This window comes from Triturus cristatus, chromosome 4_1 (genome assembly GCF_964204655.1).
Source record: "Triturus cristatus chromosome 4_1, aTriCri1.1, whole genome shotgun sequence".
Taxonomy (NCBI): domain Eukaryota; kingdom Metazoa; phylum Chordata; class Amphibia; order Caudata; family Salamandridae; genus Triturus; species Triturus cristatus.
In genome coordinates this window covers 699,245,372-699,271,163 of record NC_140585.1, presented here as the reverse complement: position 1 = coordinate 699,271,163, position 25,792 = coordinate 699,245,372, and the positions used below count along the sequence as shown (strand labels likewise).

Genomic DNA, 25,792 nt, shown 5'->3' with positions numbered 1-25,792 from the left:
CAGATTGCACGGGGCACTAACTGGACCTCAGAGGGGAAGACCGGAGTGCGCAGACAGGCCTGGCAGGCACTGTGCTTAGAGGACCCTTCACCCCGCCATGCTTCTTGGCGCTGCTCCATTGCTAACAGTGTCCACAGGACTTTAAAGAGAAGCGAAGGGCCGGCCAATTTATGGCCTCACTGACATGCACTCTCTTTGCAACTGTGACCTCATTCTCCTATTGACAAAAGGATGAAAAGCTATTTGTTTCTTGTGACCTGTTAGCAAACAGAAGGTATTGTAAGTCATTTCTCTCATCACCGACACTGACGTACAACTTTCATGTGCAGAAATCATTAGAATGTGACAAGCGCAGCGATAAGAGACATCAGACGAGGTAAAATAGCTGTATCAGTCATTTCAGCAAATGCTTCTGATTTCACTCTTAACAGCTTTCTAAAGAACGGGAGCGTCTTCAGGCGATGATGACCCACTTGCACATGCGACCCTCCGAGCCCAAGCCATCTCCAAAACCTGTAAGTGCATATTGCTTTATAAACAGTAAATAGGCCTACGTATGGTGGCGCCAAGTAAAATGAACAATTTGGCGACAGTTAGAAAACAATGAGTTTGATGAACAATATTGCAATAAAATGGAAGTAAAATGCAATAGCTTGCCAAATTGTATGTTTCTTTAAAAGAAATGCTATCGTTTACAAAATCTGTTCATTCTGCACCAGAGGTGACACTAAACAAAGTGCCCTTAGAGCACAAATCACTGCCTTGAAACCAGCTAGGGGAAATTCCGTTTTGTGATCAGCCTGCGGGCGCCACATAAAATGTTACACATCACACTGCATTAGGTGTATGTTCTTTCTTCATCTCAATAAGAGGTACATTTCTTTAAAAACGTATACAATGGCAAACATGTTCATAAGATTTTGTTACAGGATTGATTGTTTTTCACGTTTTCCCTTCCATGTGTTAATTGTTTTGGTAATGGTATGTTGATATATCTTTCCAGCGGTGGCCACTGGGCGTCCTTCAAATGTACTGCACCCTAACACGCCACCTCACAAAAAGTGTCACAACTTGCTCTGTAGTTACCTTCACTAGTATATGCACGTTTGCTCACGCATTTTGCGTAGTCCTGCTTTAAAGGCAAGATGCATGGTAGGGGCACACTCTGACATTTGCTGGTGAGTGGATAGATACTGTCGTGTGCCACAACATGGCTCTGCTTGTGAGAACGCTGCAGCGCCTGTTGTTGCCATTTGCCTAAATAAATCATGGCATTTATTATTCGAGACAGTCTATTCATCATTTATTATGAATCGAAGAGTGCTTTTGGGAAATTTACATTTTGTGAATGTATTTTTAAATAATAATCTTTCCTAATGGCATTTCCTAGGCACACTAACTCCGAACTCACCCACACCGGTGGCTCCCAGTTTTGCGAGATGGGCTTCACGCGAGCCACTGTTTCCGAAAGCGGCCCTTCCTGTGCGGAAATGTCGTTGTTACCCCTTTTAATCCGGAGTCAGTTTGGGAAGCGCGCCTTTGTCAGGTACCGGTGGTGGCTTTCTTCAAGCCAGGCCTTTTCTCTCAGTGCTGCTCGTCCTGTAAAGAAGACAATCAAAAGACAGCATAATTGTCTCGTAAATCCATCAGGAATCTGCTGCTTGCTAGTTTCCAATTAATTATTCAATCAGTATTTTTTTCAAACTCCAGCAGCATGGTTACATCTACACTAATAAAGAATTTCCAGGCTATAATCCAAAACAGAACCTGAATGAATAATGTAATTGAAGTATTACATTACATAAACCACACATGAAAGAATTGCTAATTGCGTTTGATGGCGGGCAATTAATACGGAATCTTAGATGAGGATTTAAAATGGAACCGCGGTTTAAAGATCCCGCCGGACCCGCGGCTATCTGAAGTGCACCGCTGGCCTCAAATTGGTTTCAAGGAGCTCGGTCAGGACAAAAGGCGAAAATCTCTCACTGTACAAAGGCGCCTTTCCGCTGTTATCATCGTTAGATTTATGGCGCTCTGCGCGGCGGCTCCGTTAAGACGGCCCACACATTTGATAAATATTAATAGCTTGAATTTATTACCAAGGAGGAAGGAGCGCTGTTGGTTCATCACCGCACCCTTAACAGCTATCAGTACATGAACACAAGGTGCAACCGCACGGTCCGTTATATGACCCCATTCACACTCTGAATGGTACTTCATTAAATGCTACCTTTTGGCCATGCGATGGATGGGTGGAAATCAAAGGTATCGAGGCTGCGAGGCTGGGATAATGGCTTGCACCCAACCTTGAATATATTCAGATGAGTTAGGTGGCTAAATGCTCACGCTCGGTTGTACACGCATTTCATGGGCGATAATACATTCCGTTTTAACTCTTCCTGGTGGCACGCCTACAAACAAGCCCCGCTGGTTATTTCTGGCTCGAAATGTAAAATACGTCGTCACTGTATGTAATTTTGTTGCATATGTACAACTTCTGAACACGGGTGATCTCTTTGTAAGTTTCACCCGGTCACCTCGTGTCCTTGCCTTCTAAATATGCTCTTAATTGTACTTATCAGTCGTGGTATCGGGTATTCATTTCAGGCCCGTGGCGGAAGGATACAGCTGTCCTCGTGTTCACGTGCACCGTCTCACATGAGGCTTTGTGCTAGTGTGAATGCATGAAGCGCGCCCCTTTAGTGGAATTATGACCGCCTTGCACGCCCTAACAAAGAGTTCCCACTTTTATTTGGCTGGATTACAGAGGAATAGACCAACAGTGTGTGGTTTACTGGGAGCAGACGCACTTGGGGGCGCCTTCGGGGTGCAGTCGTTATTATTAAGCTGCTAATGTGCTTCATCTGGCTGCTGCCCAAGAAGGAAGAACAATTAGCTGGCATATGTTAATTTTTGTTTCCCTAACAACTCTCTCCACTGACTAAATGTGTAAAACAAACCCACAAAGAAAGATCAATCAGCGTGATGTACACATCATTTTCTCCCCATTAAAAGGAGGTTTATCTTAAGAAGTGTATCAGGGATTTGAAAAGGCACTTGTAGCTACATTTTACACACAAGCATCATTCTCTCTCTGCCGTCGGGCTAAAGCATCAACTCCTCCTCCATATGCAAAATAATTACAGCTTGTTTTCCTGCTCAGATGTATAAATGATTGTTTAGAGTGGAGTTGACTTCAGATTACCTCGTGTGAGCATCATTTATGGATATGCCAGCAATATTCTGATGTGTTGCCCTGGGTATGAATTTTGCTAATTGGATGCTATTTATGAAAAAATGTGTGGTAAATATGACAGGGGTGATGCGAGCCTTTTTGATAATGAGGTACAAGGCCACATTGAGGGGTGTAATGAAGGACACACAGCTAAGCCAGCTTGCATATATTCTCACCTTTCCTTTTTTCCCATCCTGACACCCACTTTCCAGGGTGGATCAGTGATAAGTGACACCGTAATCATAAATTGAAAATGATACTTCCAGAGGAATGGGCAAACTTGACATTTCATTATATTTGTTAACACATGCCACAAATGATTGTTAGTGAGGAGATTCCATTTCCCTCTCTCCATCTCCAATCAGATTTAATTTGAAAATGTTCAGCCTCCTCCGGCTAATTTGCAATTAAGACAATTTTGTTTGAATATGTAGTAATGTCATTACCATTCCACCAAATTAGCAAGAAGACTAAAGGTCAGTGTAAAATTTTCCAGCTGGCTGGAGCCTCTCATCTGAGATTTGGGACTGTGAAAAAAAACACTGGCAGCATCAGAATAGCAACTTTTTCAAGCCTTGTTTGTTTTGTATATCCTTAGGTAATTATATGTATTTCTATTGTTTTAACTAACACAAAGTATAGTACCTTCTTGTACCCGTTAATAAGGATTTCTGTACTCTAACTAAAGGGACACTGTTTCTGTGATCGCATAGGAGACTGTAAGTGGTTACTTCTAAGTAACATTGTTAAAGATTATTAGATAACCTATAACAGCCTTCTCTAATTAGAGATCTTATGATACAATTTTATCCTGTAATTAGTTGAGATTGGCTGCTTCCGTTTGCTGCTTATTAGGAGCAACACAGCTGTAGAACTGAATTAATTCTCATTTGTCAAATCTTTCTAAGTCTTTCTTTTGTTGTCTCTACATTTTCCTCTTGAATTTTTTTGGCATCTGCAGCTTAATCTGGTGTCTAATGTCACAATGTCTAAGAACATGCTGGAGACCTCCCCACAGAGTTTACCTCACACCCCTACTACACCAACTGCTCCACTTACCCCAATTTCCCAAGGAGCCTCAGTAATTACCCCATCCAGTGTACCCAATGTTGGAGCCATTCGAAGACGACATTCCGACAAATACAACATCCCAATGTCATCAGGTAGGATAATTGCGTGTAGTGGATCACATTTTGAATGCATTTTGTCTATACCAGATCCTCCTTTATAGCACTGTAAATTTTTGTGGTCATTGTTTGGTTAAATATGTAGCCTTGCATGTACCAGGCCACTTTGTAATCCCATTATATGGCATGTTTTAACTTTGAAAATCTTCATTTGGACAGAAATCCTAGTGGGTTGGTTAGTGGTATAAGTGTTCTAATCCTTTGGGATGTACAAGAAAAATATGCAAAAGTGCTCATGTCCTTATCTGCCATTACAAAAAAGTAAATGTTATGTAAGCTTGCCCGTCAACTTTTAGGAGCAAAAAAGACAACACAAAATTTTCATTTGTTCCATTCTTTTTTAGCAAAGTGTAGAAGCTAACTTTTCATCAACCTGAGAAATCATTTCCATAAGAAATAGCTGTTAATGATTTACACATATTTTTGGTTCTACAATTCCTCAAACTACTAGTTTACCTTCCATCAATACTCAGTGGAATTTCATAAGCACAGAATTTGAAAAACATGAGGATTGGAAACCTTTAGTTAAAGCTCTAGAATTGCTTAAACAGGGGCAGGAGAGTATCTATATCTATATCACTCTTCTTTGTGCCATTGTGTCTCACTCCTCACTTGTGTTTTTTTGTGCTAGCATGATAATTTGAAGCTCTGTTTATCAATTCCTTGTAACCCCAGCTCTTGGAATATATTCACTTTAATGATTTAAGATATTTTGTCATAAAATGAAACTTTCTGAACTTGAGCCAATCATTTGTTTTATTAGAGTTAAGCAGGCCTAATATATGCTGTATTTGCCTGACTAAATGAAGTGCTTGGCTTTTGATCAGCTGTTGCCTACACCAGGAATCTGTCTGGCCTTTGATTTTCATAGAATTCTTAGTTGTGTTCTACATAGCATACATAGTGTTTGATTCACGTTCTTTGCTAAACTTTCACTAGAATCATATACTTTCCGTTAGGTAAGATGGGTCTGGCACAAATTCCGTTACTGAAGCCTACATCAAAAATGAAGAATAATGTAGCTGCATACTTCTCTTTTCCACTGTGTTTGTTGAATCTATGTGATCATTAAGCATTATTTACTGGTGGATCTGATCTTTCATTGTGCCTGGTGCCAATTTCCATTTCACCACCAGGTTCAGCAATGTTCTCCTCCAAGAGTTGATGTTCATAAATAGACCAATCATATTATGCACATGACAGAGCTTTTGAAGAGTTTTATAAAAATACTAATGTATGAGGGCCATAGTCTGAAGGCTCAGCCTATCTCTCAACAGTCAACTACCAGTTTCCTTACAACTCCTTCTTATTGGAAGGCTTAGTAGCATCAAAGACCAATCTAAGCCATACTAGTGACAGTATCTAAAACCAAGTAAAATTCTTCTCCAGCTGATATTGCAGTTTTCGTTTATAGTTACAGGAATACCTACCTTAACAATATGTGTGTGCATGATGCTTGTATCTCAAGCATAAGCACAGAAAGATTTTAGTCTTGTTGCCGCTCGTATTCATTACTGGTGCTTGTAAAATTACATTCCAGCCAGGCCTGCCTCTTGTCTCATGATTGTTTCCATTAATTTTGAGGCTTTGATGATGAAGTACCGACATACAAAAGAAGAAAAAGCAACTTTCAGCTGGTCCTTGTTAATGTCTATTATCTTAATCATGAACAAAGTGTTACATTTAACATTTTCTTAACTCCAAGTAAAAATAAATCAAAGTCTTAGTTAGTAAACAAGAAGATACACTTTATACAACTCATTTTAAGGACACCAATATTAGAAAATGTTACATATAATAAAATGCTCTCACTAAGATGTCGGGAGTGTTTCATTTTTGAACCAATGGCACTATTTAGACATTCTACATCCACCCCTACAATATAGTGACAGCAGTTGCTACTAATGTGAAATTTTATTGCAGTAGATCACACAAATCAACTACCTTAGATCATGATGAATAGAACTAATCAGCTGGTTAGTAAGGAACCCCCTTTAAATTCAGCTATGAGATTTAGCTTTTTATAAGGTAGATCCTTAGGAAAAGATGATTATGAGTTATTTAATCTCATTTTGTTGTGTCTCATCCTATGTAAACAAATGAATTATTGTAACTCCCTGTTATCTCTTAGATCAAAATCTGAGCCTGGAAATAGAGGATTATGTTTCAAACCCAAGTCAGCCCCCACCCATTTTTTATGGAGCATTCTGAACACCTAACAAAATGTATGTTTTATTTACACAACTAGTTCTCCTGTGTACCACCATAGGCCAAGGTTTAATCTCTCTCTACTTGATCATCACACATATGACCTTCTATTGCTTTTAAAAATGTCCTCTCATCTGGCTAACTGACCTCGCCTTTCAATGAATTTAGGATGTTATCCAAAAGTGCTAGCTACATAAAGTCAGTTGTATAATTACCAATTTACATTCCCCATGGTGTCTAGTGATTCATGCGTTAGAAATATGTATTTTGCATTATGTTGGAAAGTGGATTATTAGTAGTGATATCTAGTGACTTATTAATAGTAATAAGGCCACAAACACAATAAGATGGTCAGTCAAGGTCTCAATAAATTATTCTCTTGCTCAACCCTTGGTAGCTGGCAATGAGCAGACAGGTGTGTAAAGCAATTAAAATGCCAATACGTTAAATAGGTAAGAAACAAAACACATTAAAAAACACAAATTTATAAAAATAGAGTATATTTGTATGGACAAATAGACACCAAAATGGCAAAAATCCAATGTAGGAAACTGAGATATACATTTTTGAAGAATAAACCCTTTCTAGTGCTTAAATATAGCCCCACTTTAGGACATCTAGTCGTGCTTGACCGTGACAAAGTCAAAGTTTGAGTCTGACTGCGATGGAGCCTGGTCGTATAACTATGCGGGAAAATGTTACCTTCAGACTTAGAAACTTATCTGGAGGATTTTTTCTCGACATCGAGTGGTCCCCTCCTGCAGGCTGATTTTGATGTATTCCTTCCCTGTGAGGCCTTGGTCAAATCCTGGAAGTCTAGAGCTCTGGAGCTTTCAGCGGGATGAACCTCAAATCCAGGCCGGGTCGTGGTTGACTCTCGACCTTGATTTAGTCACCTTATGAAGCTCTTTCTAAAACTTGCTCCAAACTTCTGGAACTTCTGCCTGCACTTCTCTTGAAGTTTTAAAGTGTCCAAAACACAAATACAAGGGTCCGGAATCTCCCAAATGGTCTTTGGGATGACTGGACTACAATTCCCACAATGCTCCTGGCCAACTCCTTACAAGTCCACTGGAAGCACTCCAGGATGGGGACTCTTGGTGGAGATGATGCAGGTGAGCCCTGTAAACCAGTAGCTTGTAGGGAGTCCAGTCCTTAATCCGACCTGAAGCAAGGAAAAGTCCTCTGGGCTGTAGTCCCAGATTATGCAGCATGTGCAGTCCTTTAGAGTGCACACCTTTGAGTGCAGATCCATATTCCAGCAGGGCAGTCCTTCATCTCCTTATAGTTTCAGCCAGCAGATCTGAGGAGATGTACAGCTCTCCCATTTTTATTTACAGTTTCTGGCATCATGCAGGGGAGCACCCATGACCAATGGGATGCAGGGTGCTACCCAGGTGTATGAACACTTCCTTCAAAGTGTGGCATATTCATGTCTCAGAAAGCACCATTCTCTCAAAATCCAACGTGGTGAAATCTTCTCCTTTGGGATTTGATCTGGCTAAGCCAGCCAACTGGTGAGGCTAAGATTCACTAACACAGCCCTTCCAACCATCTCCCTAATCTAATTACAAGGGCTCCTGTGTGACTGGAGAGGCAGGATATGGGGGTCAGCCTGTGCTGTCCTAAAGTGTCATTCTCCCTATGAAGGCCAGTTTGGCTACCGAACCCCCTTTCTGCCATCTGCTCTGCAGCTTGCAGTTCTCCGCCTGAATGAAACACATTGTCTCTCTAGCATGACTCCTCACACTTTATTAGAGCAGACTGGCCAGCCTGGGCAGAGGCTGACAAATCAGGAGAGAGCAGCTGAAATGCTGGATTATGGCTCACTGAAAAGATTGTTTAATAACATCTGTCATAGTTATAAATCTAACAATTGCAAGTTGTTGGATTGAGCTTAACTATTAAATTGCTACCTAGAAGTGTATTTTTTACATGACTCCTATCAATATTTATACTTAAATAAAATATTATAATGTTAGCCTATAGAGCTATTCACTACAATGGTGAAAAACAAAATTGGCAGTTTCTCCCTCACCAGGGCAAATAAAACATATTTTTTAATGTCCCTGCTCATAGTTACAAGGCACCCTACCCCTGGGGCACCTAGAGGAGACCGTAGGGGTAACTTAAATGTAAACATAAGGCAGATTACTACATAGGAAGTATCTTTAATTCCAAAGTCCAATTTGTATATCACTACAATTTCTCTGTTAATTTGCATGGTCCAGTGTTTTGGCTCTATTCAAAATTCTGCATTATGTGGCCCCATTTAATAAATCAGTCCAAATTTATACATTGAATTAAGAATCTTATGTTTAGAGGGATACTTTTTAAAACTGATGAAACCTACCTTTTTCTGATATGGTGAGGGTTCCCACATTTATAAATGCATATCTGTTCTGCACTTGTAAATGAACCCTGTCACTATTGGTTATAGGATCTTAAGGGTTTTAAAAAGATTGACCTTTTACATTGGTAGATCATTATGGGGATTATTTACAAGCCCTTTGCGCTGCGTCCATTTTAATATGGGAAAAATGTATGCACCGGCGGTGCAAGGGGCTAGTAAATAGACCTCACATGTCTAATAAATAATGAAGATGTATATACAACACTCTTGTCATTGGGACAAATCCTAGGTATTTTTGTGTTTGCAATAAACACCTGTGCACTCTTTTCTGGCTGAATAGAGTTTGTGAACTTCTCACAGTAGTTCCATTTGAAGCCCAAACAAAGAAATCCTGAAATTGATTTATCCCTGTATTAAGGGGCAACTTCTTACTCTCAACTCTAATTTAGAGCCACAGTGCTAAGCAGAACACAATCTGTAGGCATAATATGGTTGCCACTCCCAATAGAGCATGTGGTAGTCCATGTTCTAAACCAGTAGGTGCATCCATATTAGTCTGCTGAGGACTTGGCACAGTGAAGATAAAACTCCACTCCATATGAGACGTTTTTGGTCTCACTTGACTCATACTGTGGCCAGGAGGCCCTTGGTGAGCGGTGACCGACCTCCTGATTATGGTATGCCATTGTGGATTGTGTTTCTCTTACCAGTTCCTTAACTGGACCAGTTCTGAGCAATTGCTGATGTTTCTGTCAAGTGTTTTCCAGGGTTGCTTTAATATCAGTAAACCAACTGATCAGTTTTCTGTTACTCCCACAAATAAAGGTTACTGTCAGAAGGAATTGTTGTATGATAGATCACAGCATGGATTTTAGACACGGCTGACCAAATGACTGTGTTTTACTGTGTGTATGTAATCCAATAGAGAAATCAATCCTTACTTCTATAGTATTAAGGCCCAACATTTCTGTGCATTGAAAAGTTAGTTTTGTATCTAAACATTTAGAAAATAAATCATCCGTGGTGCTTTAGTAGTACAGGTTGTTCCATGGCGTACAAAAGGGTCTTAAAAACAAAGAGAACATTGTTTATAGTGCTGGATTTTTTCATACCAACAGAGGTTTCTCCTAATGTTGCAGTTAATTGTAAAAACCAGCTATCTTTAAGTCTTAGAGCACATTCCATGGTACTGCTAGCAGTGTTAAGATGATCTTTTAGGATATAGGATTCCTGTTTTGGGCAATGTAAATGTGTTTCTGTCCTAATACGTACAAATCTTTTTTATTTCAAAATACTTTTATTGAAACATGGACAAATACAAAAAGGAGATTCTATATCCAGAAAAGTCAAAAACACATTCTCCTCTAAGGGGGAGCTTAATACATATTTTTAAGACAGAATCAACAATAGATGCTATGAGAAAGTATTCTTGCATTGCTTACAGTCACCCTTCAACACACAGAAAAGAGAAGCACTGAGGTAGTCATTGCTCAGTTATATTAAACTTCGATGTCAATTGTTATACAGTTACATACATCCATCTCAAATGAGTACTCTCTCTGTGAAAGTAATATATAAGGAGCGGTAATGTGTTTTTCAATAGCTCAAAGTGAATAATATTGGGTACTTTGAAGTGATATTACAGAAATGTACTAATGCAATAATTTGGTTATGGTTCAATGTCCATGTTTTAAGCCAGAATGAACTTAGTATCATAAACAGGTAAAATACACCCTGGGCAGAAAGCAACAAAAGAAGGAGAAATTTAAATAGGATAATCCCTGAAGGAACCCTTTGGTTCCTAAATGCAGATATATTTAAATACCTAGAAAATAGAGAAGGGATCAGAGTGGATTTTGTTAGCTTCTTCAAAGAGAACACCTACCCTGGAATATTAAATATAATTCTTAAATTCTAATATTTTCTTTAAAAAGGCAAATATTTGCTCATAACTATTTATTTCATGTGGCTCCGAGCCACACGGTGTTAAGTATATTTCTTCATTTGAAAAAGTAAAGAAAAACTCTTGGCATATGGGAATGTAAACATATTGCAACATTCAACACTACCACATGCTGCCACACAGCTGATAACATCAATGTTTGCCTTAACCAGTGCAGAGAAAACTGCCAGATTAGCCTTCTGTAGGCATACAGCTTTAATGGTTTGGAAAGGTTGGTAATGGACCCCTTCTTTCTTATTTGCAAAATAAATACAATGTGTACATCTACAGTGGAAATCCATATTAAATCGAGAAATGGGTATGTGTTGGCCTTTGAAAGGCTGCTCTTTCCATTGGGACGACGAATGGACAATGTTTTTCCTGACACACACATCAGAGCAGGAAGATTGTGCAGTTTGGCAATATCAGTTACATCCATTCAGTTTACCCTTTGGTGCACATGGTTCTCAATGTTGCCAATACAATTCTTGTATATTTCGTTACTGTCACTTTTTTAAAACTAATTATTGACTTGGAGTTTGTCTTCTTTAACCAGCTAAATGTTACTGGCATACTAAATGTTATGAGTTTCAAGTAGACTTATACTTTCAAGTTCTCCTTCCAATTAGTTCTCCAACACCATATTGTATGCAGACCAGTACTGATATGGAAAAGTTGCTACAGCTCTATGCCTTAAATTAATTTTTGTTTGATTATTGTAACAACACTGTGCTCCACTTAGCATCGTCCATTCAGAAATAACTTCACATTTTTCGCAGTATACTAGGAATTAACTTAATTTCTGGCTCCGATGCCATGATGTGTGTTTATCTGTCAATTTTATCAAGTCAGGGGTCTTCTTTATGGTTATTGAGGCTTTAATAATCTTATTCATCTTTGCAATACTTTACAAGTTCAGTTGTTTAATACTAATTTCTATCTATGCTCTAATGTGTGCCATCATATTATTAAATACTTGACAAGTAGGATTTTTAAAAGTTTCATATAAAATCAATGCATTATTCAAGACACATTTTCTGAAACTTTAATTGCTAGAATCTTGTTGATAGATAAAATAATAGTGATAATAGTAACTGAGGTAGAATGACAACCTAAGGAGGTAATTTACTAATCTTTTTCTAGAACATTTGAGTCAATGTCCTGAATCTGAAAAATGGCTGTAGGCTCAACACAAAGGTCCCGATTCCGATCTCGGTCAGAAGGGCTCCAAATCGGATTTGGTTTTACCTTAACTGATCCGGAGCCCTTGTGTCCGACCGACTCCTTCCCAATTCCGAACGACCGAGTACGATGCCTGGAAACCCCGAGTTCTGACCGAATTGGTTCCGAAAGGAATACGGAGAGATAGAGCCCTCCAGAACCAAATCGTTCAGCTCTATGGAGTAGGTTTTCCAAGAGAGCAAATATGATGAACGATTCAAACAGCCTTTACGATGCGTTTTGCCCTTATCGAAAAGGCTGCCGGAATCGGTCTTTATGAGCCCATAGCAGACCCCCCTTCACCCGGGGCCCTCCAAATCGTACCCGTGGGGGCAGCCATGGGTCACCCCTTTCAGGGGTGCCCGCCACAGGGTGCATGATGATCAATGGAAGCCTGTGTACCCGTTCGGTACACAGGCTCCCATTGAAGTCAATGGGTGTCCGATGGAATCTTATCCAGATGAATTTAAATGCATCATACTTGTTCAGTCAGACTCCTCTGACATGAGTCATACGGAAAGCATTTTGGACACAAGTCATTCGGTTTGCTTTCCCATCGAGATTGGAATCGGACCTAAAGTTGCCCAACCACCCCTTAGTTAATGTAGGCTCAAGAATGTGTGGTTTTAATATTTCATTCTGAGGTGCCAAAGATGAGCCATTATGTACATCATGTACATAAGGGAGTATGACTCTAGTAGCAGCCTCCAACAGCCCTCTGACATGTACACTAACTGGCATAACATACATTTTACTTTTTGTACAAAATATCCTCTGTAATTCGGATCAGTGAAACTAACATGTGGCCTGGTGCTTCATCTGTTTACATGTTCAGGTACAAATTGCACATAGAACACCTGCTTTTGAAAGTAAGGGGATTTGATGTGCTGACCACTGCTGCTGATTCACCTGAAGCCTATTACTCCTCTTGCATCTTTCAAGACTACCTTGAAAGTGCGCATGCTATTGATTGCGTACCAAATTATTGAAGGCAACGTGCGCCATTCTCCTCTTTCACATAAACCTTCGTATCCCCTTGCTCCTGGTCCTTATTGGGGACTGAAAAAGCATACACAAATGGATTTTGTGATTTACTTTGTGCATGTTTTGTCACAGCTCTTGTCTTGCTCATTTACTGACAATCTCTTCACAGGGCCCATGCTTAACCACACAAAACGTGTAATGTTGGTATGCAGCATAGCCCATGTATAGTATTTCAGTTGCAAAGTGTTGGAAAACGAGGCAGCATCTGTGAGGCCTGCACAAATAACATGACTACATTTGTCCTTCACTGGGAACCAAACACCCAATTGTAGCGCCTGACTCTCAGAGGGCAGCGTTGCAGAGCAGTCTGAGGCTTACTCAAGGGAGGTGGTGTGGGCTAGTAATCGCCATTTGCAGGTGCACAAAAATAACACTCAATAATTGATTGTCCAGTCTGTACTTTGCTTTATAAAAGTAAGAGTACATTTATTAAACACACACACCACTCAATACTATGCACCAATTTACAAATATACATAAGCTGTTGGAATTACTTTGTGACATTGCATAACATCTCCACCCCTCCCGCAGGGGGGTGGGGTCTAGTACCACCACTCCCATGTATGCACATCAACTTGCCCCCAATGCAGTTAGTTGAACATACCCTGGAGCGAGGGCCCTGCGCACTGGCACCATCCCAGTGGCGACCCACCCCATTACCTCAACAAGCATTAAAAAGGGGTAAACCTGCCTTGGTGACACATGACCCTGACTGAGCATCTCCTACTGACCATAAAGTATGCACCTCTATATCTTAAGGGCTAGCAGTCTGGGGTCTTCACCTAAGCGCAGCAGCAAGAATCCATGTTTACGCACACTTTAGAATGACAGAACTCATCACCTTGGTTGATCATTTGAATGCATTGCAATTACAGCCCCTAAGGGCATCACAGATGAAATCACAGGAGTGCGCATAAACAGCCAGACACCCTAGCAGGACTGTCTGGCAACATAACCCCACTTGGCTTATGACATCTCCTTACACATTTGACTTACAGTCCCTTCAAAAGAAGTACTCCTGGCAACTACACTTCTCCTGCAGTGCGCCTCTTCACTTTAAAAGGAATCCCAGGTAAAAGCATGAGATTACGTAAATACAGCCAGACCCCCTAGCAGGAAGGTCCAGCAACATAACTCCATTTAGCTTAACATCACCTTACACAGGTACTTCACTTTACACATGTGACTTTCAGTCCACCTAAAAAGAAATAACCAATAGTAAATGCATTTCGGTGCAATTACACCACTTCACCTCCCGGGGATGCCCTTCTCCAGACATCCCCAACTCAGCCCTTCTGCTGAGCCCTTGAGGGGTTATTCTTCCAGATGCCCCGTGAAACTTAGGGGTGGACTGTTCTTCTTTATGCTGGGGGAGACTGCGGTGCTCCTGCCGCCCCCCTGCACCCCTTTTCACAGATGAGGTTGACCCCCTCCTCTGGAGGCCACCAGGCACAAAAATGGCAGATTTCTTCGTGCTGGGGGGGGGAAAGACTGTGCTCCCCCAGCCGCTCCCCCAGCACCTTTTCACAAGTGAGGGTGGCCCCTCTCCTCTGGGGGCCACAAAGCACCAAAACAGCAGATTTCCAAATTCCTGGCGAGGCATTATGGGGCACTTCATGCTCCTCTTTACCAGCCCCCGCCACTGGGAACACTCTCCTCTTCCCTCAGGGTCTCTGATTCAGCAGGGTGCTGTCTTCGCTGGCTCCCTGCGCCAGCCTCTCGCCAGGCTCTCCTTCTGGGACTCACCAGCCCCTGCCACTGGGAACACTCTCCTCTTCCCTCAGGGTCTCTGATTCAGCAGGGTGCTGTCTTCGCTGGCTCCCTTCGCCAGCCGTTCGCCTGGCTCTGGGCCCCTCTTCTCCCTGCGCTGGGGCCACTGCTCCTGCGCACCGGTCCTGGGCTTTCCTTCTGGTGCTGGTAGGGTCCTGGGGGCAGTCAGGGGGTCTCTCCTTCCAACTGCCCATTGCGCCAGGCTCCAGCACCTTCTGCCTCTGCCGACCACACCCCAGAGAGAGCTTCTCTTCCTGTGCAAGCACTTTTTAAAAGTTGAGTAGGGGGCTGACAGGAAGTGCCTGCTGGTCCTATCAAACAGCGACACATCACTTTTCCTGCCCCTGCTCCCTCCTTCTTGTCCAGCCTCTGTGTTTGTGCAAAATGGCCTCGTCCAGTGTCTCTGGCCACATGGCCTCTGAAACCCAACTCCTTCCACGCTGCCTTCCCTCCTTGGGCTGCTGCCTTCCCTCCTTGGTGCAGCCCGTGCCTGGCACCCAGCGACAGCAGTTGATGGATTGGCCTGCAGACCCTACCATCTTCCCTTCGTGGAGAGGAGGCCCCGCTTGTGGAAGAAAGGTTATCAATCCATCCAGCTGAGGTCAGCCCTCAGCCTGGGTCTGGTCCTGGCTGGCTCACAGAAATATGACAGTTCTGGATGACCCAAAAGCAGTACAAATATGACTTTGGACTCTGCAGAATACTTCTTTTCACCTCCAATACAATGGACTTTCGTGCATGTCTGGAAACTGTAGGCCTTGTGGAAGTTAATTTAGCCATGGGCCCCACATTCCCTTAGGGAAATAATGAGGTGAAAACACAGTAAAACACACTGACTTTCCCTGGCATGTTTCCAGTGTATAAAGCCTATTCCACCCAATACTGCATAAGTCCTGCCACACCATTCACTTTGTAGCTGCTCCTAGACTGCACACGCTAGGAATCTCCCCTGAGCTGCCCGTACACGTGTGCACACGTATGTACACATGTGTCTGCATGTAACCAGCCCGGTGTCCCTTACTCCAGCTGCTGCGCAGTGGCCTGGTCAAGCCAGGGGAACACCATTAAAATCCCCATGCTGTCTCTTACATCCTGAGTTCACTGTGGGTGAGTCCCAACTTATGAGGCTCCCCCACAGTAAAAGCTCAACAATTAGGTGCTCAAAAATCAAAAAATCCGGGCGGCCCATAGTGTCAGAACCACCTTCTAACACAAAGGATATTCAAAGCACCTGAACTTATAAACAAAACATCAAGCATCTGACATGGTGTGAGACTCACTTGCTCTTTATGTCAAAATACTACTGACATGGCCCTTGCTGCTTAATTTGATTCATCGGTCTTGCTTTCTTCCTTCTCATGTCAAAGGTTTTTCATAAGCACCAACAATTATTGTTGAATATGTCTCCAATGAATTACACATGGCTTGGGGCATTGACATGCTGTTTTTGTTTGTTGTAGAAATTGCCCCGAACTACGAGTTTTATAAAAATGCGGATGTCAGGCCTCCTTTTACTTATGCAACCCTCATAAGACAGGTGAGTGCCGATATGTACAATTAACTTTGCCTGCGTAAATTAAAATTAATCAATGCTGAAGGTGAATCTCTGCTGAGAAAATGCCATCTAGTCTGGTTAGTAAATCATTATTTGATGTCACTGTGTATCTTGTCTCGTTTTAGGCTATCATGGAGTCAAGTGACAGGCAGTTAACGCTTAATGAAATTTACAGCTGGTTTACGCGGACATTCGCTTACTTCAGGCGAAACGCAGCAACATGGAAGGTAACTTCTTCGACCACCATGACACCACGAATCCCAGCAGCATGACTGGGAGCATGAAGTCACGTGACACAGAATAGTGTCTTCTTCCCCTCTTTTTAACCTGCCTCTCGAATGGAATGAATTTCCTTTTCAAAATGACACGTGAAAGAATAATTTTGCCTCTGATATCGTTTTCTAATTTGGTGCAATTAATAGCGGAGGCTTGGCAGAGAAACGAGGGGCTGACACACTAATTACAGTGTGAGCTCTCAATCATCAACACCTTTGTTAGTCGCACTATATTACTTTTTCTCTTGCATATTATTGGCTAATTAGTTTGAAAAATGTCTGTTTGCCTTGTGCAACAAACGAATGTGGAAGGTTTTTGTCTTAGTCGCTGCCTTTTGTACACATCATACCTCATCACGGGGACAGAAGCTGCCAGAGTAGCAAGGGCCTGGACCACTCAGCTGGAACTAAGAGAAAGTAAAGTGAATATTATCCTGTCAGAACATAAATGCAGTTTATTTACCTAGACAAAAGGGCTCATCCATACCCCTGTCCAAACAACGTCATTGGCTGCATCCTAAGAGAAGCTAAAAAATGTTGGCTCTGTGAATCTATTTTCAGGAAAGAGCAATGTCTGGAAAGATAAGGGCACTCAGTTCAGACTAAGTGAACTGTTGTATTTTCATTTTAAAAATAAGCCGTCAGAAACATCAATTAGCCACAAGCCATTTGGTACAAAAGGGGAAAATGTTTGTAGCCGAGAAGAATGGAGGCAGCAAAGCACTCATCAGCATACTAAGAATTTCAAACTGCAAGATATGCTAAAGTGAATTAATTTGGATTTAAAATGCAAATTAAACTGGCAGGCGATTACAGATACTGGGGAGTGTGAAAGGCTCGGAAAGCTTTTAATTTACAAAATGTTGAGTTCTTATGAGTTGCTATGTGGGACTGTAAATGAATGTAATTGTTTTATTTATGCACATTTTTCGAGATATCCATTTCTTATGATGAGTCTGTCAGGGGTAATCTGCAGAAAATATGTTTTGGCGCTTTTTGACTGGGTGATATTTTGGTTTAAGATGTGCGTGTTCTTTGTTACTTACTGTAGAACGCAGTGGTGGATGCTGCGCCGTTTGATTTACTGAGAGAAAATTTAAAAGAAATGAAAGGTGATTTAATATCTTAGCGTGGTCTCATCTCCACAGCTCGGGGATCCTGCAAAACTCATTCTGAACAGCTTATTAGTTCTAACTATATCGCATGCATAATAAAACTGCTCATTTGCTCATTAATATTAAAATTATCACATTCAGAGCCATGGGCATTAAGATCAATCAAATCCCTGGATTTCAGGTCAGATGCTAGATCTGCTTATGCCTTTTTTCCTTTTTCTTTTTTTCCCCTTTTATGCTGCCCTCGTACAGCAAGTCAGAAGCTTGTCGTTTGTGCAAACAGAAGAAATAATCTCCATAAAGATTACTTTTGTTTTCTAGTCCTAAAAGCAGAAATAGGTCATTACTAAATATACTTTGTACAGGACCTGCTGCTGATGGGGTGCAATACCTAAAAGCCTAAAATGTTAATTACATTTTCGGAATAAATCTAACATGTCGTTTTCAGCATGTTGTTGTTTTAGGATTTACCAATTTGACCTCAAAATGGAACTGCTTCCATAAATGGAAGGCATTTATATAATACTCATTTTGGCGAGGCAGCACAATATCAGTTATTCGATAAGATTCAGTTTAAAACTGATCATATTGTTAAAATGTTTCACTTGATATTTCTTCATAAAAATATAAAAAGTGAGGCATCTGGGCGCAGACCTTCATATTTTAAGAAGTATGTCCCTTAATGATAGAATACACAATCTGTCATTTCATTATTCCAGCAATAGAAAGTATGTCTTCCAGTCTATTTGCATAAAGCTTTGTGCAAAATTAGCACTTGTCACTGAAGCCTTTTTAGCATTTTAATATCTCAAGCTGGACTGGTTCCTTTTGGACGTCTCAGCCATCACATTGTACTTGATGAGGGACACAACAGAGCTGCCCTACTCGTCCTGGCATTTTCAAAGAGACTGTCATTTTTACAGATATTGCAGTTTAGAAGACCTAGGTAAAATTAAGGTTTTGACACAGCTTTCATTACAATGGCTGAGAAGGCTCGGTCATCAGAAAGTTCAAACCATAGGTTTTATTGATTTTTATTTTAATCTTTGTGTTATTTGATGCACTTTCCTGAAATCATGATTAGATGTTGTGAGGTGTTTGTCCCATAAAATATGTTGCTAATATATACAGAGCTCGTACTGCATGCTACATTCTTAAATTGCGTTATACATACCCTTGCCCATCTTCTATCTAACAGAATGCTGTGCGTCACAACCTAAGCCTGCATAAGTGTTTTGTTCGAGTGGAGAATGTGAAAGGGGCAGTGTGGACAGTAGATGAAGCCGAGTACCAGAAGCGAAGGTCACAGAAGATCACAGGGTAAGCTTCTGTTCATTTATAAAGATATAATGCTTGGGTTGGTAAGTCAGTAGTAAAGGTTAATATTGTACCCTCTGCCATATTTGCTTTAAGGAACTGTATAAACAGGTACACCCAATTAATAAGTAAAGTGTCCCACAGTACTTTAACTATTTTCAAGTTGATAGGGTAGTCACCAAATCCATTTTAATAGATGCCCAGTGCTGGCACTGCCAGTCAATCAATAGGTTGGCAATCAAGCATTAAAAATGTGAGAATGCACATTGAGGATAAACAACGTGCTTTCATTGAGCTTCTAAAATGGTGTGGTCACCAAGTCTTCAACCACATCGTTTTGAAGACTACAATGATGTTCACTGGGGAGAGGATGTGGTCCGTCGGCTAAGCTGCCGCCTTTGGTGCTGGAAACCAGGGTTCGAGCCTCGAGGTCGCGTCCACATCCTGTGATTCTGGGCAAATCACTTAATCTCCCCGTGCCTAAATGTGTAATGTAAATACGGTGCTATGTAAAGCGCTCCAATACCTTCGGGTCAAGTTCGCGCTATATAAATATGCTAAAAAAAACAAACAAAAAACTGTATATACGTGTAACTCTCCACTATTCCTTTCAGCTCATTTTCCGAACTGAAAAAGCATAGGGATACCTCCAAGCAACAGTCGCCTTGTCCTAATTGTGATGTGTTACTAATTCATTTCAAAATACGTTCTTGCATGTATAGTTAGAAAAACATTAATATAATGTTGAGAATGTTTTCTCTCTGTGTTTTCTTGATACACAATAATATTTTGTTTCAGTCATCGAATTTTTTTCCAGATGAAGTGTTTTTAAACCATATTTTAACGCCTATTACCATATACTGTCTTAAAGTCTGAGGAGAGTGACTGTCTTTCATCAGTCACAAAAATTAATAAGTTAAGAATGCCTTCTCTTTGGCGGGTGTGTAGTTTTTATTCCTGGAAAAAACAGAACCTCTTCATAATTATTCACCAAGCCACGGGCATAGTGGAAACAGCGTGCAAACATTGATATGGCATGTGGGCATGTTGATAGTCATTTGAGCCTTTTTATCACCAGCTTGTTGTATGCAACATTTGCCTCTGTTCTGCATGCTGTGAATGAAAGTTCCTTTTTCCCACTCTCAATTTTTCTTTTTTTGCACTTACTCTATATTTCCCATGTTCTTATAAGTTTATTTGGAATTCTGTCCTCCATAGCACAAATCTCACAGCCTTTACATTTTGTAGAACTTTTACATTGAGTTATTTTCACTGCAATTATCTCATAGATCATTTATAGTTATTTGCTTACGTATACATTGAAATCTGATTTGGTCCAATATTCCTTCATGGAAGCATGTTAATTTCTGCCTGAAATAAGTAGGGATTTCCCTATTTGGAAATATACATTATGATGATGAATTGATCCTCACGCACAGGTGTCATCGCCAGCCAGAGCTCTGATTCTTTCAACAGTTTTGAATGACTAAGCAAGCACACAGTTAGTCAAATAATTTACATGCCATATTTACAAATATCCGCGTTAGCGATATTGCAGTTTTTGAGTGCTAATCTTGGATCATGATAGCCTCAAATCTTTCAGGTTCCAGCATTGAATAAGTACTCTGGTTCTCTCTCTTTCTCTCTCTTTTTCCTGCACTCTCTCTTTGTCACCATCACTATCATTCTCCTCCATCTATCTCTCTCTGAAATTCCACAACTTTAGCAATTTATAAGACTGCTATCTATGTCCCAAACCACAAATGTATATGGGCCAGTATATCCCTCTGAACGTAACATTTCACATAGTATATCTCTTCTTGAAGGGACACACCTTAAAATGTAAATCTGTTCTATTATTCCAATAAAACAGAATGACTGCACATCCACGAATTGCATTTGACTTGAAAACTATATAAAACGCAATTAGGTCAGGAAGTCTCTATCTACCTGCTGATATCACAAGCCGGAAGCTCCATTGGCTTTTTTAAGGTCATTGGATGTGCTTGCAGTGTGATCTCAAAGTAGCATTAAAGCTCTTGATCCTCTTCATTATGTGCGTAAGGCTCCAGGAACCATAAGGTGTTCGCATGTGAATCTCAGTCACCAATATCTTGAAACTGGAATTCAACCTTTGGTTTAGGATAAGGGTCTGGACAACTGCCGATGTGGGTCTGTTTAATCTGAACATGCCATGGCTTATGTGACTGAGAGCACAAATTGTTCTGCATTTCCTCTCCCTGAAGCCATTCAATAATGGGGGTTATATTTGAAGGTGTAGCTCTAGGTAATCCAGTTTCTTTTGCAGATGTATTCTATATGGTTGACTCTTTCATGAACATGCTCTGCACAGCTTTTTAAGTGTTCTCTTTATCGTTTTCAAGTAAAGAGTCCCTGCTGTGTCTTGGATACTACGTTTCGTCATTTTCCATTTGATTATGGCTCTCTTTGAGCGTTTATAAATCTGTGACCTGAATTTGTTGACCTTTTAGGTATTTCTCTTACTGACTGAAAGCCAAGGCAGCAAAGGATTATTCAAACCCATTTTAATGTTTCAATATCAGTTAATAAAATTTTATTTTATAAAATCACGAGAAATATGTAAGCATAAGAGAAGTGCAGCAGAAGTAATGTATTGGTGAAAATCAAATTAAAATAACATTTGTTAACATTCCGTGTCAGAAAAAAAAACACATTTCTTGTAACAAAATTTTGTATGCTTACTAAAGTTCATGTAAAAGTCAGAAAATGTAAACCACATATATTTAGATAGCAGAGAAAAAGATCTTCAAATAGGAAATTATGCTCATGTGGGAATGTGACCATAAATACAAAACTCCTTAGCATTGTTTAAGGACAAATCTCATCTTTTAAAAATTCACCATGAAATTAATAGAGAATATTGCTTAAGATCCCAACCCTGAAGTATACATTCTACATATTTTCGAGTACATACATTCTTTGAGTGGTAGGAGAGGCAGACGTTTACAGACAGGGCCCCAATCTCTGGAGATTCCATTTTGGAAGGGCTTCACTAGTCTTCCCTGGGAGACCTGTAAAATTTACAATCCCGACATCAGCCACTCATATGGTAGCCCAGACTTTGCAATCTAGAATACAACAACATCAGGAAATGAGCCCAAGTTTGTCTGGGGCTTCTATACAAGTACCACGACTAAAGAAGGATAGAGAAGGCGTTCAAAATGGTATACCCTTGTCTTCCCGAATATTATGCTTCAACAAACTATGAGAGGAGATATCTTGAGTCTCACAAAGTGCATGTATGTAGAGTATCTGACATCGGTAAGTAAAGGCACCCAGGTAAATCAGTGCTCACCTTACATTTATCGCAGACCTATATAACTAACTAATTTGTATTAGGATATAGAAAGAGTTTTATGAATACATATACAGATGTATATATACTGGTCTGCTCAGTTCTCGAGCAGTGTACTGCTTGAGGGCTGAGCGGACCCGTACCCTTTACGAATGTGTGACTACAGGGACGATCCATCCCTGAAACTCCCTATGATGTCGATAAATTGACTTGGACATCATTGACCAGAGCAGGAATAGGTCCTTCGATGTATGGTCTGTATACAAATGTGCATGCTTTTTGAAAATAATAGAAATTGCACATGCTGACAGGCTGTTTATTACAATTAGCAGGGTAAAAGAAGGTCCTGAAGGAAGCCAAATGACCTTTCGAGGCAGTTTTATTGGTTGAAAATGTCAACCGAACAGACACCTGGGATCATTAAATCCTAAAAGTGTCACCAATCTCAATATCAATGTATCCCCTAAACTTACACCATTAATTAATTTTCTATGTTTCTGAGGTTATTTTAACTCACCTACACTCCCTGCCTACACTCACAGTTACCATGGTACTCCGCTTACAAATGCGTTGAGCCCACTCACACATCTTATAAGTGTGAACGAGGGTCCAATGATAAAGCAAGCCACTGGTGGTACCTGTGGGCGAGGACCCTAAAAATATTATATATATATATATATATATATATATATATTTATATATTTATACATCTGTATATGTATTCATAAAAACTCTTTCTATATCCTAATCCAGATTAGTTAGTTATATAGGTCTGAGATAAATGTAAGGTGAGCACCGATTTACCTGGGTGCCGTTACTTACCGGGCTCAGATACATTACGTACATGCACTTTGTCAGACTCAAGGTATCTCCTTTGTTGAAGCTTCTATACATGCAAATCTGGGAGAGCTGTCACCTTAGTTGTGTTGGATACAGAAAGAAAACATACTAAATATGTCTAAAACGCCAACTATCAAATTCTTTGAATATACTATGGAATGCACACCTTATTTTAATGTTAATAAACAATAGTTTTGAAACATATTCAAGGTGAAATTTTGGCATGTGAACTCGGCTTATGCCCTGTCCCAATAGCACGTGAAGCAATTGCCAAACTGACTGGTGTGCCCTTGCGAACCAAACCCAAGATGCACAGCCATGTAGACGTAAATCGAAACAGTCAAAGACCAGATTCCAATTTAATCCAAGTAATCAATAATAATTAGTTTTATTCCAGTTTCTTCAAGCATTTCAAAGTTCAAGCAGAGGCAACGTGATTCCATGCTTCCAAGGCCAGAGTAATGTTCATCCAGGTCTTTTTTCTGTAGCATGTCGGAATACACATTTTATCCCAGGTAACAATGTGGATTTTCACCCAATGCGTTTCAGGCCAAAGCCCTTTGTCAGGGGCAACTATGCTATAAAAAGACCTATCCGTAACCATCAATGATTCCGTTACCATGAAGAAAAGTAAACCAGTAAAAAATATATAACATGCACTTCATGAACTAGGTGCACAAAAATCCGCCACCAATAAATGTGGCCTGTAATTGCACTAATGAATTAGTGACTCAGGTTCGACAGTGAATAGTTTCAAGCAAAATGCAGAGAAATGTTTGGTGCTACAAAAATATACTGCTGTTCCAAGCATCAAGAAACACCAAATGTGAAAAACCCAAACTCAACCATGCAAAAAACTTATGATGTGACCGACTGTTTGATTTGATTCTGCTGAAATTTGAAGTCACTATAAAATGCCACAACCAGCGGCGTTACCACCCGCTCTATCACCCAAACAGCACACAAAGTTGTGCGCCATCATACTAGCTGGTCATTAACCCATGCTCAGTGAAACCAATCCTTGTATATATGCCGTGATGTTTAAATTGGAACATGTGACTATAAAGCGATCCGGAAAATGTGCATGAAAGAAATATGTAAAGCCATAATGTTAAAACATAACGTGGACATCCTGTTAATACCAATTTGCAAAACCATGCTAGTAACCATTATTACTGAATAATAAATTCAATAATAACATGAAAATAAATCCCAAAAGTTAAACCCTACAAGAGCTAATCAGAAACATATGCATAATACACAATAATAGAAAACTGGATTACTGATGTATTTTTGCTATCAAAATCTGCCAGCATGGGGTGACTAATAGTCAATAGATTTTGTAGAACACCTAAACTCTGATAATACTTTTTGTAAACTTGAGAAAAAAAACTTTTCCTTAGCATAGCAGAGAGTCTTCCAGCTTCTATTTTATAAGTTGTTATATACTTCATAAATATCAAATAAGCCATGGAAGGAAATTCTTTAAATTTCTCAGAGGCATTTGTAAACTGTGATTTGCAAGTCACATGGAACAGCAAAGAATGTTTCATCATATTTAACTTTTAGTAGAAATATGTGTGAGCCTGGCTTGGGTATGGGTGGGATGCTGGGAGGGGGAGAATTGCTGAGGAGGAACGAGTATTGGAATTACGTGAATTTTGCTTGCCATGATAGTAAATGTTTGCCTGTGATACCAAATTCTTCTGCCAGCACTTATACAGGCTTGTCTCAACTCTATCTTTCAAGCCTGGAAGTGTGGGTCAATTATCTTAAACATCAGTGAATTCTGTTTAAATAGGTGCCATAAGCACTCCTAACCAAGCTGTTTCACTTAGAGCCGTTTGTCAGCATAAACTCTTTTCCCGCATAACTCAATTATGTTTTTTTAATACTTTTCAGAAGCCCAACGTTAGTCAAAAACATTCCAACCAGCCTTGGTTATGGGGCAGCACTTAATGCAAGTTTGCAGGTAGTGTTTTAAGAATTGCTTCTTGTCTTATTGCATGCACTATTTACAAGTGATATTTTGACATGTATATGTAGTTGTTTTTATTGTCAGTGACCTTTTATTTATGACTGTTCCTACTCGCATTCATATTCGTTTTCATTTGTATAATGTGTACCTTTTCAGAAAAAGAAATGTAAGATGTGATTGATTTAGCTTTTGTACAGCACCTCGATGCCCACTATTGGGCAGAATTGCAACTGTAAAAATAATTTTAAAAGTGCTCATTTAAACGTTTGCTGTTTTTCCTTTGAAATACATTGCATTAGCTTTGGCAATATCAGGTGTCATTCCAGTGCACAATGCAAGTGAGAATATAATCATTTATACATAACCTGTAATTAAAGATTTGCATTTAGTAGCTAAATGCAAACACTCTTAA

General features: G+C 40.1%; 1 protein-coding gene across 11 annotated transcripts in view; it reads left to right on the top strand.

Moving 5' to 3' along the window:
- Positions 1 to 25,792, top strand: part of FOXP2 (forkhead box P2) — a 261,057-nt gene that overhangs the window by 181,853 nt on the left and 53,412 nt on the right. For all 11 annotated transcript variants that reach the window (XM_085653162.1, XM_085653168.1, XM_085653166.1 and 8 more), the window contains 6 exons: positions 432 to 515; positions 4,200 to 4,401; positions 16,424 to 16,500; positions 16,644 to 16,745; positions 19,107 to 19,228; positions 25,305 to 25,374. In XM_085653162.1, the coding sequence (XP_085509288.1) occupies positions 432 to 515; positions 4,200 to 4,401; positions 16,424 to 16,500; positions 16,644 to 16,745; positions 19,107 to 19,228; positions 25,305 to 25,374 (657 nt within the window). The remainder of the gene's footprint in view (positions 1 to 431; positions 516 to 4,199; positions 4,402 to 16,423; positions 16,501 to 16,643; positions 16,746 to 19,106; positions 19,229 to 25,304; positions 25,375 to 25,792) is intronic.